At 33.9% G+C, this 16,381-nt stretch overlaps 1 protein-coding gene across 4 annotated transcripts in view; it reads right to left on the bottom strand.

Annotated features, from left to right (window-relative positions):
• POT1 (protection of telomeres 1) overlaps positions 1 to 16,381 on the bottom strand; it is a 103,861-nt gene that overhangs the window by 48,749 nt on the left and 38,731 nt on the right. For all 4 annotated transcript variants that reach the window (XM_037039136.1, XM_037039137.1, XM_037039135.1 and 1 more), the window contains 2 exons: positions 15,196 to 15,326; positions 7,562 to 7,852 (listed from right to left, as the gene is read on the bottom strand). In XM_037039136.1, the coding sequence (XP_036895031.1) occupies positions 7,562 to 7,852; positions 15,196 to 15,326 (422 nt within the window). The remainder of the gene's footprint in view (positions 1 to 7,561; positions 7,853 to 15,195; positions 15,327 to 16,381) is intronic.

Here is a 16,381-nt window from a genome sequence, read left to right as displayed (position 1 = left end):
CATGGATGAGTCATGTATGTTCTTTGTCTAATCCATTCACCTCATTTCAACCAGCCCCATCCTCTCCCACTCCCTCTTACAGTTATCAGTCCATTCCTTGTTTTTGTCTGATTCTCTTTTGCTAGTTAGTTTATTTTGATCCTTAGATTCCAGTTGTACATGAGATCATATGGTATTTATTTTTCATTGCCTGGCTCATTTCACACAGCATAATAGTCTCCAGCTTCATCCATGCTGTTGCAAAAGGTAAGAATTCCTTCTTTTTTACTAAGGCACAGTATTCCACTGTGTAAATGTACCACAGCATTTTTATACACTCATCCACTGATGAATTTTTAGGCTGGTTCCAAATCTTGGCTACTGTAAGTAAAGCTGCTATGAACACAGGTGTGCATAAGTTCTTTTGAATTGGTGCTTCAGAATTCTTTGGATATGAACAAAAGTTCAGTAACACTAGCAATCAGAGAGGTAATTTAAAATCACAATGAGATATCACCTCACATCTGCCAAAATGGCTATCATTAATAAATCAGTGAAGAACAAGTGCTGGTGAGGATGTGGAGAAAGGGAACCCTGGTGCACTGCTGGTGGGAATGCAGACTGGTGCAGCCACTGTGGAAAACAGTATGGAGGTTCCTCACAAAACTATTTTTAGTTTTGAAACTGCCTTTTGACCGAGCAATTTCACTTCTGGGAATATATCTATTTCTATTTTGCTAAACATTTTCATAAATATTTTTAAAAAGTTGTATTTATTTATTTTTAAAGAGAGAGGAAGGGAGGGAGAAAGAGAGAGAGAATCATCAATGTGTGAGAGAAACATTTATCAGTTGCATCTTGCGTGCCCATAATCAGGGACCTGGCCCACAGTCCAAGCATGTCTGATCAGGAATTGAACCAGTGGCCTTTTGGTTTATTGAACCTGGCCTTTTGGTCCAGTCCACTGAGTGACACCAGTCAGGGGTATTTTCATGAATATTTAAAAAATTCACTAATATGATAACATAACTTTTAACATTCATGGAGATGACTAAATTTCCTGAAATTGAACCATTCCTGATTTCTAAAATTAAACATTTAGGTTTTCACATTTATCAATAAAACTTGGATGTGTGTCCTTGTTTTGTGCCATATCTGAGCTCATAGTCATTTTAGTAAAGTCAATAATTTATAATTTTTAAATTAGATTTTAATTTTAAAAATAAAATAAAAATTAAATAAAATTTAATATAGACTGATATTTATGAACATAAAAGTTAAATATAACATTGATGAAGTTTAAAATCCCTCAATATATATAAATATGTATTTGTATTATTCCTAATTTAGAAAATTCTTTCATCTTTTTAAAACTCGGAATAATCTGATTTTGTTTCTTAAACTGTTGAATTTATCATATTTTTCTGTTTTTTTCAACGAAATGTAATTATACTTAACAATTCTTACATATCTTATTGTTAGGAAACAGGTACTTACTGTTGGGAAATGGGTACTTTCATCCATGAGGGTAAGCCTAGCAAGAGCTATCAGAATATCAAATGCACATAATCCTTGAATCAGCAATTCTATTTCTAGCAATTTATATTCACAACTCTGAGCACCCATGTGGAATGACAAATGCTTAAGTCAACTCCCTAAATGCATCTATAGGATACAAGTATAAAAACATGTCATGCTTCCTTCCATATGATAAAAACAAAGCAATTGAATAGTGCTCCCCCTCCCCCAATTCCTGTCTACGTGAAACCTTTGAATGTGATCTTTTTGGAAACAGTGTCTCTGCAAATGTCATTAGTTAAGATGAGGTCATACTGGATTAGAGTGGATCTGAAATCCAATGTGACTGTGTCCTTATAAGGAGACATAAAGGGATAGAAGTCCATTTGATAATGGAGGCAGAGACTGGAGTGATGCACCTGGCAAGCCAAGAATGCCATCAACCACCAAAAGCTAGGAAGAGGCAAGGAAGAATTCCTCCTGAGCAAGGAAGGCCCTGCCAAAATATTGATTTTGGACTTCAGGCTTCCAAAACTCTGAAATAACAGGTTTATGCCATTTTATTTTATTTTTATTTTTTAAAAAGGATTTTATTTATTTTTAGAGAGGGGAAGGGAGGGAGAAAGAGGAGGAATGAAACATTAATGTGTAGTTGCCTCTAGCACACCCCCTACTGGGGACATGGCTTGCAACCCAGGCATGTGCCCTGACTGGAAAGGGTTTGTAGGCCCGCATGCAATCCACTGAGCTACACCAGCCAAGGCAGCATTTATGCTGCTATCATAAGCAACCCAGCTTACGGTTATTTGTTATGGCAGCCCTCGTAACTAATACAAGAACTTTTTAGGTGGTGATGTAGAAAAATCTTTATGTAAAAATAATTTAAAAAGCAAAGGAAGAGTAGTATGTATAGTCTGCTATCTATCATATGTATACAGAAGGAGAAAAAATATTTACATATGAACTAAAACATGTCTGAAAAGATATTCAAGCCCTAGCTGTTGTGGCTCAGTGGGTTGAATGATGTCCTGTGAACTGAAAGGTCATGGGTTCAATTACTAGTCAGGGCACATGCTTGGGTTGCAGACCAGCTTTCCAGTTTGGGGTGCGTGAGGGGCAACTGATCAATGTTTCTCTCAAACACTGATGTTTCACTCCCTCACTTTCTCCCTCCCTTCCCCTCTCTCTTATAGAAAAAAGATATTCAAGAGACTCACTTTGTGGTTGCCTAGTTTTTGGAAGAAGAGATTGGGGTTAAGAGAGGAACTTGAGGAGAAAAACTTTTTACTACATATTTAAAAACTACTACTAACATTATATTCTTAAAAAAGTGTAACTATAATTCATTTCTCTTTGATACAACAGGATGTGAGGAATACTGTGTTTTTTAACATCCAAGTTTTTGGTTTGTAACACATTTCAGTTTATGCAATTGCTATTCTAGTCAAAAGAATGTATTCTTTACTGTCTCTTTTTAAGGAATAAATATTTGCAGTAATTTTTCTATGGTAAAATTATTAGCATAATTATTATCTTAAGATTCAATCAAACTGTTTTTGTTGTTAAGTTACAAATATCCCATAGTGATTTCTACTACATTTGAGTTTGAAAAGAAATACACAATTACCAATAAAATAATTTTCAAATTTTAACCCACATTTTTTTTCAAAATGTGTTATAATACTGGTGATACAAATCTAATCAGTTAATTTTAAAAAACAATTTAAGTTGGTTTCTAACACCTGAGTCAAGTATTTTATACAAAAGAAGAAAAAAATCTTGACAAAGACTCCTATGTATTAATATAAATTACATGTATTATAATNTAATGGAGGCAGAGACTGGAGTGATGCACCTGGCAAGCCAAGAATGCCATCAACCACCAAAAGCTAGGAAGAGGCAAGGAAGAATTCCTCCTGAGCAAGGAAGGCCCTGCCAAAATATTGATTTTGGACTTCAGGCTTCCAAAACTCTGAAATAACAGGTTTATGCCATTTTATTTTATTTTTATTTTTTAAAAAGGATTTTATTTATTTTTAGAGAGGGGAAGGGAGGGAGAAAGAGGAGGAATGAAACATTAATGTGTAGTTGCCTCTAGCACACCCCCTACTGGGGACATGGCTTGCAACCCAGGCATGTGCCCTGACTGGAAAGGGTTTGTAGGCCCGCATGCAATCCACTGAGCTACACCAGCCAAGGCAGCATTTATGCTGCTATCATAAGCAACCCAGCTTACGGTTATTTGTTATGGCAGCCCTCGTAACTAATACAAGAACTTTTTAGGTGGTGATGTAGAAAAATCTTTATGTAAAAATAATTTAAAAAGCAAAGGAAGAGTAGTATGTATAGTCTGCTATCTATCATATGTATACAGAAGGAGAAAAAATATTTACATATGAACTAAAACATGTCTGAAAAGATATTCAAGCCCTAGCTGTTGTGGCTCAGTGGGTTGAATGATGTCCTGTGAACTGAAAGGTCATGGGTTCAATTACTAGTCAGGGCACATGCTTGGGTTGCAGACCAGCTTTCCAGTTTGGGGTGTGTGAGGGGCAACTGATCAATGTTTCTCTCAAACACCGATGTTTCACTCCCTCACTTTCTCCCTCCCTTCCCCTCTCTCTTATAGAAAAAAGATATTCAAGAGACTCACTTTGCAGTTACCTAGTTTTTGGAAGAAGAGATTGGGGTTAAGAGAGGAACTTGAGGAGAAAAACTTTTTTACTACATATTTAAAAACTGCTACTAACATTATATTCTTAAAAAAGTGTAACTATAATTCATTTCTCTTTGATACAACAGGATGTGAGGAATACTGTTTTTTAACATCCAAGTTTTTGGTTTGTAACACATTTCAATTTATGCAATTGCTATTCTAGTCAAAAGAATGTATTCTTTAGTGTCTCTTTTTAAGGAATAAATATTTGCAGTAATTTTTCTATGGTAAAATTATTAGCATAATTATTACCTTAAGATTCAATCAAACTGTTTTTGTTGTTAAGTTACAAATATCTCATAGTGATTTCTACTACATTTGAGTTTGAAAAGAAATACACAGTTACCAATAAAATAATTTTCAAATTTTAACCCACAATTTTTTTCAAAATGTGTTATAATACTGGTGATACAAATCTAATCAGTTAATTTAAAAAAAATTTAAGTTGGTTTCTAACACCTGAATCAAGTATTTTATACAAAAGAAGAAAAAAAATCTTGACAAAGACTCCTATGTATTAATATAAATTACACAGTAAATTATGGTGCCTTTAAAAAACTTACAATAATGACTGATTTTTTATATAATATTCAGTCTTGTTCTTAGATTAGTTACACAGCATTCCTTCCTCTGCTGTTTCCATACAAATATCTACCTGGTGAAAATCAGAATAGTCTCTTTAATATAATGATTTTCTGGTTTATGTTATGTTTTTTTTTTGATCTCTAAACCACATGACAAATTAGATACAAAAACTATCTACCAGCTCTGGCTTCCAAATGATCTCTGGCTGTTCGAAACAAACAAAACATTAAGAAGATGAGGCTGTGCATACTGAAGAAATGTAAGGACTTAAAGTAAATCTAACTGAAGAGTTTACTGCTCAGAAAGTAAGTTGTGTAAACAGAAGAAAATGTAGATTAATGTTAGTAGGTGTATAGATCTATTAAACCATGATTTTAATGCAAACTATTGGTGTAATACGTCTACTAGATTAATTAAAATGAATGCATCATGGTCACTAATAAAGGGACCAATATTAATATCATGTCCAGACTGAGACAGAAAATAATTATCCTATATTTCATGATGACCAGATCTCATTTGGAGAACTACTGGCTCTTTTTGTTTTTAAACATAATTTTAAAAAGCTGTTTCTGGCCTTGGCTGGTGTAGCTCAGTGAATTGAACATGGGCCTGTGAAGCAAAGGGTAGCTGGTTCAATTCCCAGTCAGGGCACATGCCTAGGTTGCAGGCCAGGTCCCCAGTGGAGGCCATGTGAGAAGCAACCACATATTGATGTTTCTCTCCCTCTCTCTTTCTCTCTCCCTTCCCCTCTCTCTAAAAATAAATAAATAAAATCTTTTTTAAAAAAAGTTATTTCTGGTTTGCAGTAGGAAAATCAATTTCAGAAGGAAAAAATCACTTAAAATTTAACTCCCCAGGGATAAAGATAGCTAGTACCATATTGCTATATTTTCTTTTCAATATATGTTTGCTATGTACATAAAATATTTTTAGTGTATAAGAGCTGCATTAATCACTAAATAGAATAACATGGATATCTACCTTAATAAATATATGTCTACAGTGTTATTTTATATTCACAGAGTATTCCGTAATACATAAATATTTCAAATAATTCCCTATTGTTAGTACCTGAGTTTTTCCTAATTTTGTTACTATAAGAAATATAAGATTAAATATCTTTTAAATGTACTTTTCCACATTTTAAATTATAACTAAAATAAATTTATGAAAACAATCGTTGAGTCAGAGTATACAAAGACTTGATTTTTATTTTAAATTGTTCTCAAGAAAGTCTTATTAATGTAATTTCTTACATTTACTTCTGAATGCTGTACTCTAAAATAACTTCTACATGATGGCTGTCTTCCCTGATCTGCAAAGGCTATCTATAAAAATGGGATGGAGACACGTGCTTTGTCGTTTTAGAGAGGAAATGTAGATTCAGCCAGGTCAGCTAGAAAGGCGGCTGATTTTATCTCAGAATTTGGAATTTTTCCAATGACACAGGAGTCAAAAGACAGTGTGTAGTTCTCCACACAGCAGAGGCTGTCATTGGAAATACTCAGTAATCAGTAAATGCTCATTTGTTAAGGGCATAACTTTGGGCAGGAATTATGACTGCTTGACCTAAGTTTTCTATTTGTTAGGATGCTTTTATTGCAGCTCCAGCTTCAGCTTTTTCACACTTGACTTATTTAACTCTCTTTAGAGCATGCATTTTTAGAGTAATGTATATATAAGTATGCTGTTTTCAACTTCAAACACTTTGTATTGTGCTCAAGGGTTTCTATCTCCACCATTCCTTAACGTGGGTAAGGTGTAAGTGACAATAATGCTAGTCCCCAATACTTGTCCAAGCCCTACTGCAGGCCACTTCTTGTCCTGCTGTTCCAAAGAGCAGAAGCTAAAGAAATAACCACAGGTGCTAGGCTGAAGCAGGGTTGGTTTAAACGAAATCTGCCTCAGATGGGGAGGTGCAGATAACATCAGAAAATTATCTTCTCCAAAAGCTATTCATGACTCAACAGGCACAGTTGTAAACAAAGATTAGCTGGGTCTCATGCCATTTTTTAATCCTGCTGATTTAAAAACAAAACAAAACATAAGAGCAATAAGCATTCCAGAACTGTCTGTGATCTACCCATGAAGCAGGCTGACAAATGACATGGGACGAAAACTCAACATCAAATGGCCAAGAAAGTAAAAGGGAAGAAAGGCCAACACGGTAGGGAATCAGAAACACACATACGGAGAACTGCAACTAAAAAACAGTAATATTTTCAGTATTAAAATAAGAAATACATATTTTATTAGTACTAAAATAAAAATTTATTAGTATTAAAATAAGTGCATAAATAAATAGAATACAAAATATACTACATTTAAAATATAGATCTGATAATACTATTTTTCCCTAGAAGTACAGGATAAAGTAGAGAAATTCAAGAGTAGAGTTGCATGGATATCCAGGCTTATCAAAAATGGTAAGTTAGATTTTAAGTTCTTAATATAACATGAGTATGAATAGTTAGTCCATCAGAAGGCTATAATAAGCCCTGGCTGGTATAGTGGATTGAGCGCGGGCCTGCGAGCCACACGATCGTGGTTTGATTCCCAGTCAGGGCACATGCCTGGGTTGCAGGCCAGTTCCCAGCAGGGGACACATGAGAAGCAACCATACATTGATATTTCTCTCCTTCTCTTCCCTTCTAAAGATAAATAAATAAAATCTTTAAAAAAAGAAGGCTATAATATAAGCTCTTCATGAACATGTAGGTGGTGCTAACTTATAATTGCTAAGTATTTAAAAATAACTACCTTCAGAAGAAATGATGCTCCATCCACTTCTGCTTTGCCCAAGAGTTGGCAAGTAAGGTCAAAGTACTGCATTGGCTGAACATCACACAATTTTACTGATATAGAAGAAGGTGAAATATGAGTAGATGCCCAAGCACGTAAGGTTTCTACCATTTTGTGGTCCTCAGTTGTGAAGTTAAAATTCTTGTTTGAAGTACGAGGTATGACAGGAGCTCCCAAAGTCCCCTCAAATGTCAAAGATGCAAAGCCAGAACTGGTGATACCTTGAGTCTCGTTTTTATATACTTGGATCTGAGAAAGTGGGACAAAGGAGAAAACAAAACAGGAACATACAAAGCTGCTTACTGATGCAAACCTTGAGAGATCATAAAATCCTGCCAGTAGAGTTCATAGAGAACAAAATTCTTTAATATTTCATTTAATTAGCATATAAAATATAAAATCAACTAGGCTCTATCAAGGTCCCCAAGCACCATGTAAACTGTGAAACACTATGCAAAATCTATTCCTATTTTTTAAAGAGCTAGGTATTAGACTCCCTAATCCCATCAAGCTTGTACTTAAACATGTATTAGTTTTAATTTATAGAATGAAAAATAACAAGTGACAATTACTTAAGAATGTAACACAGAACACTAGAACACCTAAAATGAGTTTGAAGCCAATACAATACAGCTGAGAGCTGAAATATGCTGTATTATCTTTCTGAATTTGCAGCTCAGGTATTAGATACACATGCATTCATGATACAAAGCACCCCCTTTTTTCACCTTGTAAAATGCTTCCTCCTTTCTGATCTCTTATGAACTCTATCTGATATTAATATAGTTATTTTATTTTCCTAATGCTTACTGTTTCCTTCATATATCTTTTCTCTAGCTTTATTTCCAACCTATTTTCATCATTTCTTGTAGAGATTTTTTGATTCTTGCTTTCTAAAAAAAAAAGATTTTTAAAGATTTTTATTTATTTTTAGAGACAGAGGAAGGGAGGGAGAGAGGGAGATAAACACCAATGTGTGACAGATGCATAAATCAGGTGCCTCTTGCACACCCCAAACTAGGGACCTGGCCTACAATTCAGGCCCTGACTGGGAATTGAACCAGTGACCTTTCGGTTCATAGGCTGGCACTAAATCTACTGAGCCACACCAGTCTGGGCTGATTCTGGCTTATCAGTCTATTTTTTCCTTGCAAAAGGGGGGAGAAGGTACAGAGAATAGGTAGCATAGACGGTAGGTAGAAAATAGACAGCAGGGAGGGCAAGAATAGTATGGGAAATATAGAATCTAAAGAACTTGTGACACATGGACATGAACTAAAGGGAGGAATGGTGGGGGAGGGGTGTGCAGGGTGGAGGGGAATGAAGGGGGGAATTGGACAACTGTAATGGCATAATCAATAAAATATATTTTTTTAAAAAGGAGTATTTAGTCCATTTACATAAATGTAATTACTGAATAGTTATATTTAAGTCTATTATCTTACTCATTTTCCTTACTTGCTTTAAAAAACTTCTATTGTTTCTTTTCTGCCTTATTTTGAACATATTAGTGTTCCATTTACTTCTAAGCTATGAATGAATCCTTCACACCTCAGGTGACTTGTAATAAATATTGTTCTACTACGTACCTCTTATTTTTCATATCCTCATGTTATACTTTTTACTACAAGTATCCGAACTCTTAAAGGTCAGAATCTCTCAGAGGTGTAATTCCTTCCAACTGCCCCACCCATCCCTGGTGCTGTTATCATCATACTTTTCTACATGTTTTACACACCTGGCCTTCTAGTATCATTTTTTTCAAATAGCCATTTTTCTCTTAGTAAAATTATAGTTAGAAATTCAAAACTCTGTATTTGCTTATTAATTAACCAACTTTTGTCATTTCCTCATGATCAAGATTCTAACAACAGCATTCCTCTCTACCCTGAACACCAACCTTGACCATTTTCTTTGTCATGAAGATATGCTAGGTATGGATGCTTTCATTTTCAATTACACAAAATGTCTTTATTTTACCCTAATTTGTAAGGTATTTGGTATCTGGATACCAAATTCTAGATGAACAAATTTCTTATCACCACTCGACATCCATCATGACTTTGTTCTTCAGGTGTTGTTATTTGTGGTAAGTAATCAAAGATGACTGGTATCACCATTTCCTAATATGAAATGTGTCATTTCTACAACAGCTGACTGCAAGATTTTTCTATTTCAATGCCACCATGATTTTGTTTAGATGTGCTTTTCTTTATAGTACAACACATAGAGAATACCTAGTTTCTGGGACCTACAACTCACTATTTTCCATCAAATTAGGAAAAAATTCTGGTCGTTATTTCTATAAATATTTTTCACTCTCTTCTCTTTCCTGAGGATGGGAAGAAAATATCCCCATTCTCTTCTCCTGTATCTCATAGACATGTTTTACCATTTGATATTACTCCACAGATTTCTAAGGGTCTGTCAATTTTTCCTTAATCCTTGTTCTTCAGGTTACATAATTTCTATTGATTTATCCTCTTGTAAATGTTAACATGTCTGATCTGCTATTTAGTCCATCCAGTAAATGTTTCATTTCATTTCATTTGCTGATCTTTTCAGTTACTCAATTTCAACTAGGTTCTTTGTTAGCTTCCATTTCTTGCAGGGATTTCTTATCTTGCATTAAGCACAGTTTCTTTAATTTACTGAACGTATTTTGCTTAATTCTTTGAAAATATTTATAACTGCCTTAAAGTCTTTTTTTTAAGATTTTATTTATTTATCTTTAGAGAGTAAGGAAAGGAGAGAAGGAGAGAAGTATCAATGTATGGTTGCCTATCGTGAGTCCCCTGCTGGGAACTGGCCTGCAACTCAGGAATGTGCTGACTGGGAATCGAACCGCTATCCTGTGGTTCTTAGGTCCGCACTCAATCCACTGAGCTATACCAGCCAGGGCTAAAGTCTTGTTTTAAAAATGTAACAACTGGGCCACTGTGAAGTTGGTTTGGAGTTAATGGGATTATTTTTTCTTGACTATTTCTTTTCATGACTAGCATTTTTTCATTTTTACTAGGCATTGTGGATGATGTTCTGTGAAGGCTCTGAATTTTGTTAACTCCTTCTGACCAACACTGATCCTTGTTTTTATTGGCACTTCAGTTGGTGAATCATCACCTTGCACTTATAAAGGCATGGCTTTATGCTTCATTAGAATGAAGCTGTGGAAAGCTCAGAGTGTTTCCCAAAGTCCTTCTGCCTTTGTGGGACTCATCCTGCAACATTATCTTCCCCACGGAGCTTGTTTTAAGCTTTGATAAACACAACTAGAGTAGGCTTTACTCTAGCATTTGATCCCTTGTGAAGTGAGACCTTTAGTCTCAGCTGAACAGCCAACATATTAAAGAGATACTAATAAATTTATTTCTGATTAGGTTAGACCTCCAGCATCCCACTACTACACCTATAGTATCTGTTTCATGTTTAACCACTAAGTGCTACCACATAGCAGCTCCTGTCATACTTAGGTATTCCTGTCCTATCCACGTACAGCCCAGCTTTGTCCAAGTGTCCACGGGCAATAAACCTTCCTAGCAGACTTTTGGCCACCCCCCTCAGTATAATTCTGCCCTCTCTGGTCAACTGCCTTGAAGATCCCAGCTGCCTTGAACTCTGATCTTGGCTGTCTCAGCTTAGCAAGACCCCTATTTTCTGCTTGCACTGGCTCCAAGCAAAGCTGTGATGACCATGTGGCTGGCTTACTTTATCAGTTTCTCTTCTCTCGCTGATCACAGGTGCCTGTTGTCCAATGTCTGAACACAGTTGCCTAATATATTTTGTCCATTTTTTTAATCTTTATAGCAGTAGGGCTAGTCTAGTACCAGTGAATTACTCAAGGACATATAAGTTCACTCTGTAGATTCTAATTATACTTGTCTCATAAATAACTGATCGGTTAACTTGTTTTACACATATTTAAGTGGGTTTTGTTATTCATCTGTTTGCTGTTCTTTTTTGATTTAGGATTTACTTAAATTTCCAATCATTCTTGGTTCTGTGTTCATCTTACTTTGTATCACAAATTCCATGTCCACTAGTCTATCCTGTTGACCAAAGTCCGCCTCTGCTGACCATTATTAAGGTAACCACCCTAGTCATGGCAGCCCCATCTCAAGACTGTAAAACTGAAATAACCTCAGAACAGATCTACATACATGCCTATTGTTTAAAATCCACTCACTGCCCACAGAAATATCAGAGTGCTTTTTCAAAATATAAATCAAATCGTTCTATTGAAACCACTCTAATGACTTCCCATTTGAACAGAATAAAATCTAAACAACTTACTTATCACGGGCAATGTATGAATTACCCTCTACCTTCCTCTCCAGTTTCATCTTGTACCACCTTCTCCTATAGTTAGTTGACTAAGATCCATTATGGCCTTCTTTCTGTTCTTCCAATACCAGGCTCATAACTATCTCAGAACCTTAGTACCTATATTTTCTTCTACCTGCCTGGGAAACATTTTTCCTCATATCTCAACAGAACTTCCCCATCATTTGGGATTTGAGTCTTATGCCTCCTCATTAGGAAAGCCTTTTCTGATTGTTTTATTTTCTTCATAGCAGCTATCACTATCTGAACTTACCTTGGCTTACATGTTTGCTTTTAAAAAGTGTCTGTCTCTCTTCATTAAAGCAAGACTGTACTAAATAGGCACTCAAAAAATATTTGTTGAAAAAACAAACAGAGATCTTGACTTCTGTTTTATTTATATTTTCATTACAAACAATGATCTCCAAATTGTGATGAGTCAAAAAACCCCAAAACAAACAAAACACACACAAAAGAAACCCTGACAAGATGAGACATGGCTGTATTTTTAATGGCCTTGTCCAACTTAAAACAAAACCAAACAAAAACAAAACGAAACAACTTTTCAGGCTATTCAAAACTAGCTGAGCTATCAAGACAAAGAGTGTAAGACACACTATTAGATCTAAATAGGAAGATTTCATAGCAATAAAGAAATCAATCTTATAGGAAGAAATCCCAACCTAAATCTATATAACAACCTCAAAACAGAAAAAACATAAAATGTAATTAAACAAGTGAGCCTAAATCCAAGTAGAAAAGATAAATTCTCTATGCTAGTGGAGTCTTTAAAAGATGCTTTTCAGTAACTCATAAAATAAGTATGTACAAAATCAGAAAGACTATAGGTCTGAACAATACAATTAACAAACATAATCTAATTTATATTTACAGAGCATACATAGTGCCAACAAGATTCACTTGAGTGTTCACAAATCATTTACTAAAATTAGCAATATGCTAAAAGAGTGATTTTCAACCAGCATGCCCCAAGAAGCACAATGATGTGCAGCCACAAAGTTTAAGACATGCAATACCTAATTATTTAGTCAGGGTTACTGACCTATTTTCCCTTAGATTGTCAAAAAAAAAAGAAAGAAAGAAAGAAAGAAAATGAACACAACAATAGCCATCCAGTGTGAAAGATTCTAAATTATATCTACTTTTTTCAGATCAGCAAAAAATATATTTTTTAGTGTGCTGCAGGTTCTAGTAATTAGTTTATGTTTGTCATGGACGAAAAAGGTTGAAAATCATTATGCTAGAGTATAAAGTAAACATCCATAAATTTCAAAATATTAAATATTCTAAAGTCTGTTCTCTGACCAAAACATACAGCAATAATAAAAAGCTAACTATAAAATAACCTAAATATTAAAAATGCATTTAATAAAATAATTTATAATAAATAATTTAAAGTATACTTATAAATATATTTATAGAAGTACATTGATTTCAGAGACGCAATCAGCTGGAAATTAGAAAATATACTGAATTGAAGGATAATGAAATTGTTATAAATTAAAACTTGTTGACTAAATCTAAATTAATACATAGAGAAAAATTTATAGGTATAAGTGAATATTTTACAAATTAAGAAAGGTTGAAAATCAGAGATTCAGACTTCTAACTCAAGAAGCTACACAAATATAGCTCAAACCCAAGGAAAGTAGAAGAAAAACATAAGAAAAATAGAAATATACACAAAGAAAAATCAAAGTGAAAAGCTAGGTTTTTGAAGAGATTAATAAAAATGATAAACCTAGGCAGACTGATTTGGAAAAGTTCAGAAGAAACATAAATTATAATATCAAAATGGCAAAAAAAGAATTTATCATTACAAATCCTAAAACATGTAAAAAATGATATTATGACCAATTTATATTGACAAATTTAACAATTTGGATAAAATAGTTAAATTTTCAAAAATTAAGTTTATCAAAGCATTTTAATTGGTTAATAAAAACCTATCAATCAAGAAATCACCAGGTTCAGACAGCACCATCCGTGCATTACTCCAAGCATTTAAGGACAAAAAAGAAATCTTGCACAAGCTCTTCTGGAAGTGAAAAATGGGGGACACTTCCTGTTTTCATGTGGCAGCGTATTAATCAAGAAATTATTTTAAAAAAAGAAAATTAAAGATCTAAATATAAGACAGAATAACAATAAACGACTTAAAAGAAAACAGGAGCCGTCAGGTAGAACAGACAAAGAGTTCTTCAACAAGACACAAAAAATACTGACCATAAAGGATGCATTCTATGAATACAAGTATTTCAGGTCCCAGGAGTATGTGAGAAAAAAAGCTATTAGGTGAAGTTTGAATAAGCCCATAATAGAGACTAAAAAAGTTCTACCTTTATCTTCACACATTCTCTACTGTTCTTCTATTCTTAGGGAAAAGCAACAGACAGAACAAGGGGGGTAATTCCCACCATATCTAAGAACAGAACACACCTGGAATATTGTGCTCGTTTATAAGCAACATGCTGACCATGAGGAACACAACTAACTGAAGTATTAAAAAAAAAACAGAAAACCAGGATAATGAAGGGGTTGTATGGAAACCCATGTAAAAGAGGATAAATAAAGTGACAAAAATGCTTAAAACCTAAGAGATCGAAAACAATCAAGTACTGCAAAGTAGATTTAAAGAATCACATACTATTTTAAAATCTAAAAAATCACATACTATTTAGTAGATTTGTTTTTATACCAAGGGCTTTCTTATATTTAATTATTTAACTGCTAGCATAACTTTAAAATATACCTAAGTATCCGTTCATACTTTAATGCATTTCTCATAAATTATGATCAACTTCTTTAAATTTTATATTTAATATCTCAATGCTTTCTTGTACCTGAATTAATATAGCAAACAGGAAAGACTAATACAATCTCTCAATACTCATACACTTTTGTTGTTGTTGACCTAAGACTTTTTTTAAAAACAAAGTTCCGTATCAAATTCTACATGGAAAAGATTTACAACATCAATCTGTATTTTGAAGAAAACAGAGCGCAACCAATTTGAATCATGTTATCTAATACATTTTCTGTGGAAGGAGGGGGAGGCAGTTTGTTCAAATGAAGAGATTTCCTAATATAAATTATCTGAAGTCTGGTACTACTTACATTTCTTTTTACCTCTTGCAATGCTTGATGTCATGTTCTAACAGAGCAACCACATAATTAGTACTAACTAATTTTAGCGAACAATACAGAGTGCTCTTCAAAACTATAAAAGTTCTAGACAGTATGAATTATACCTTCAGCCTGTGAAAGCGAACAATATCTCCATTTTTATAAATTATTGGAAGGCTTTCATAATTTCCACTAAAGAGCAGGCAGGTTAACTTTACATTTGTCTGGTCCACAATTGTAACAACCGAACAATAATCTGGAAAACACAAAAATATTTTACCTGAGTGTTAGTACTTCCAAGGATTTGACAAAATAACAATATGCCCAGTTCAAAATATCAATCAAACTTTATCGCCCCTTTAATTAAGTCTTCTAAGACAAAAACACAAAGACATTTTCTTTGCTGTCAAAATGCACTACAAAATTATTTTGCAAGTGTTCCACAAAAACTAAATTTGGTAAAACAAAAATTAAAATCTTAATAGAAATTATCTAGAATGGCAAATGGTAACAGGATTGAGGGTTGGAGGTAGGTGTATAGACAGGGGGAAAGTGGTGGTGGGAAAATGGAGAAAAGTGTATTCGAACATTAATAAAAAATAAAAAAAGAAAAATAAATGTTTATTCATAAAAAATAGCTTTATGACTTCAAAGTTAAAAAAATCATGATGCAGATAAACATATTCAATATATCACTAATAAAATAAATATAAATTTAGAGTGAAAGTAAGAGACCAGTAGATATTTGCTACAAATGTGATGATGAGTCAAGATATCGCAGAAAGATCCTATGAAAACTGGTTGTAAAGCCTACAATTTCACATTAAATATGTAATTCAAATGAGCAAACAATTCACTGAAAACTATATATACAATAACAAACTCAAACAGGAAAATGATTTGCTTGTTACTTCTAACAGATTATGCTGGAAAAATTTAATGATAGTTGAGTTGCCATGAAAACAGTAACTTCAAATACAGTGGTAGTAAAACTATAACATATGCTGCCTTTTAATATCCGTTTCAGATAATTCCACACAAAACAACTGTGTTGACCTCCTATCCGTCCTGGTAGCCGAATAATTACAATGTACAGACAGAGAAGACTGTACTCAGAACAATGAAGTAACAGGAGAGAAGGGAAGAGAAAAAAGTAAAGGGCAAAAGATATCAACATATTTCACAAAGATGGGAAAGTAAATGGTTAAGAGATAAAACCAACGGAAGACACTGCAAACCAGAAAATATTATAAAAAGGTTACTGCTTTTTTATCTCAGTGGATGGGAGCCACCGACATTAAGAAAAGTAGA

Source organism: Sturnira hondurensis, unplaced genomic scaffold (assembly GCF_014824575.4).
Source record: "Sturnira hondurensis isolate 20B ecotype Veracruz unplaced genomic scaffold, ASM1482457v3 Scaffold0025251, whole genome shotgun sequence".
Classification (NCBI taxonomy): domain Eukaryota; kingdom Metazoa; phylum Chordata; class Mammalia; order Chiroptera; family Phyllostomidae; genus Sturnira; species Sturnira hondurensis.
This window is presented reverse-complemented; position numbering and strand designations above follow the sequence as displayed.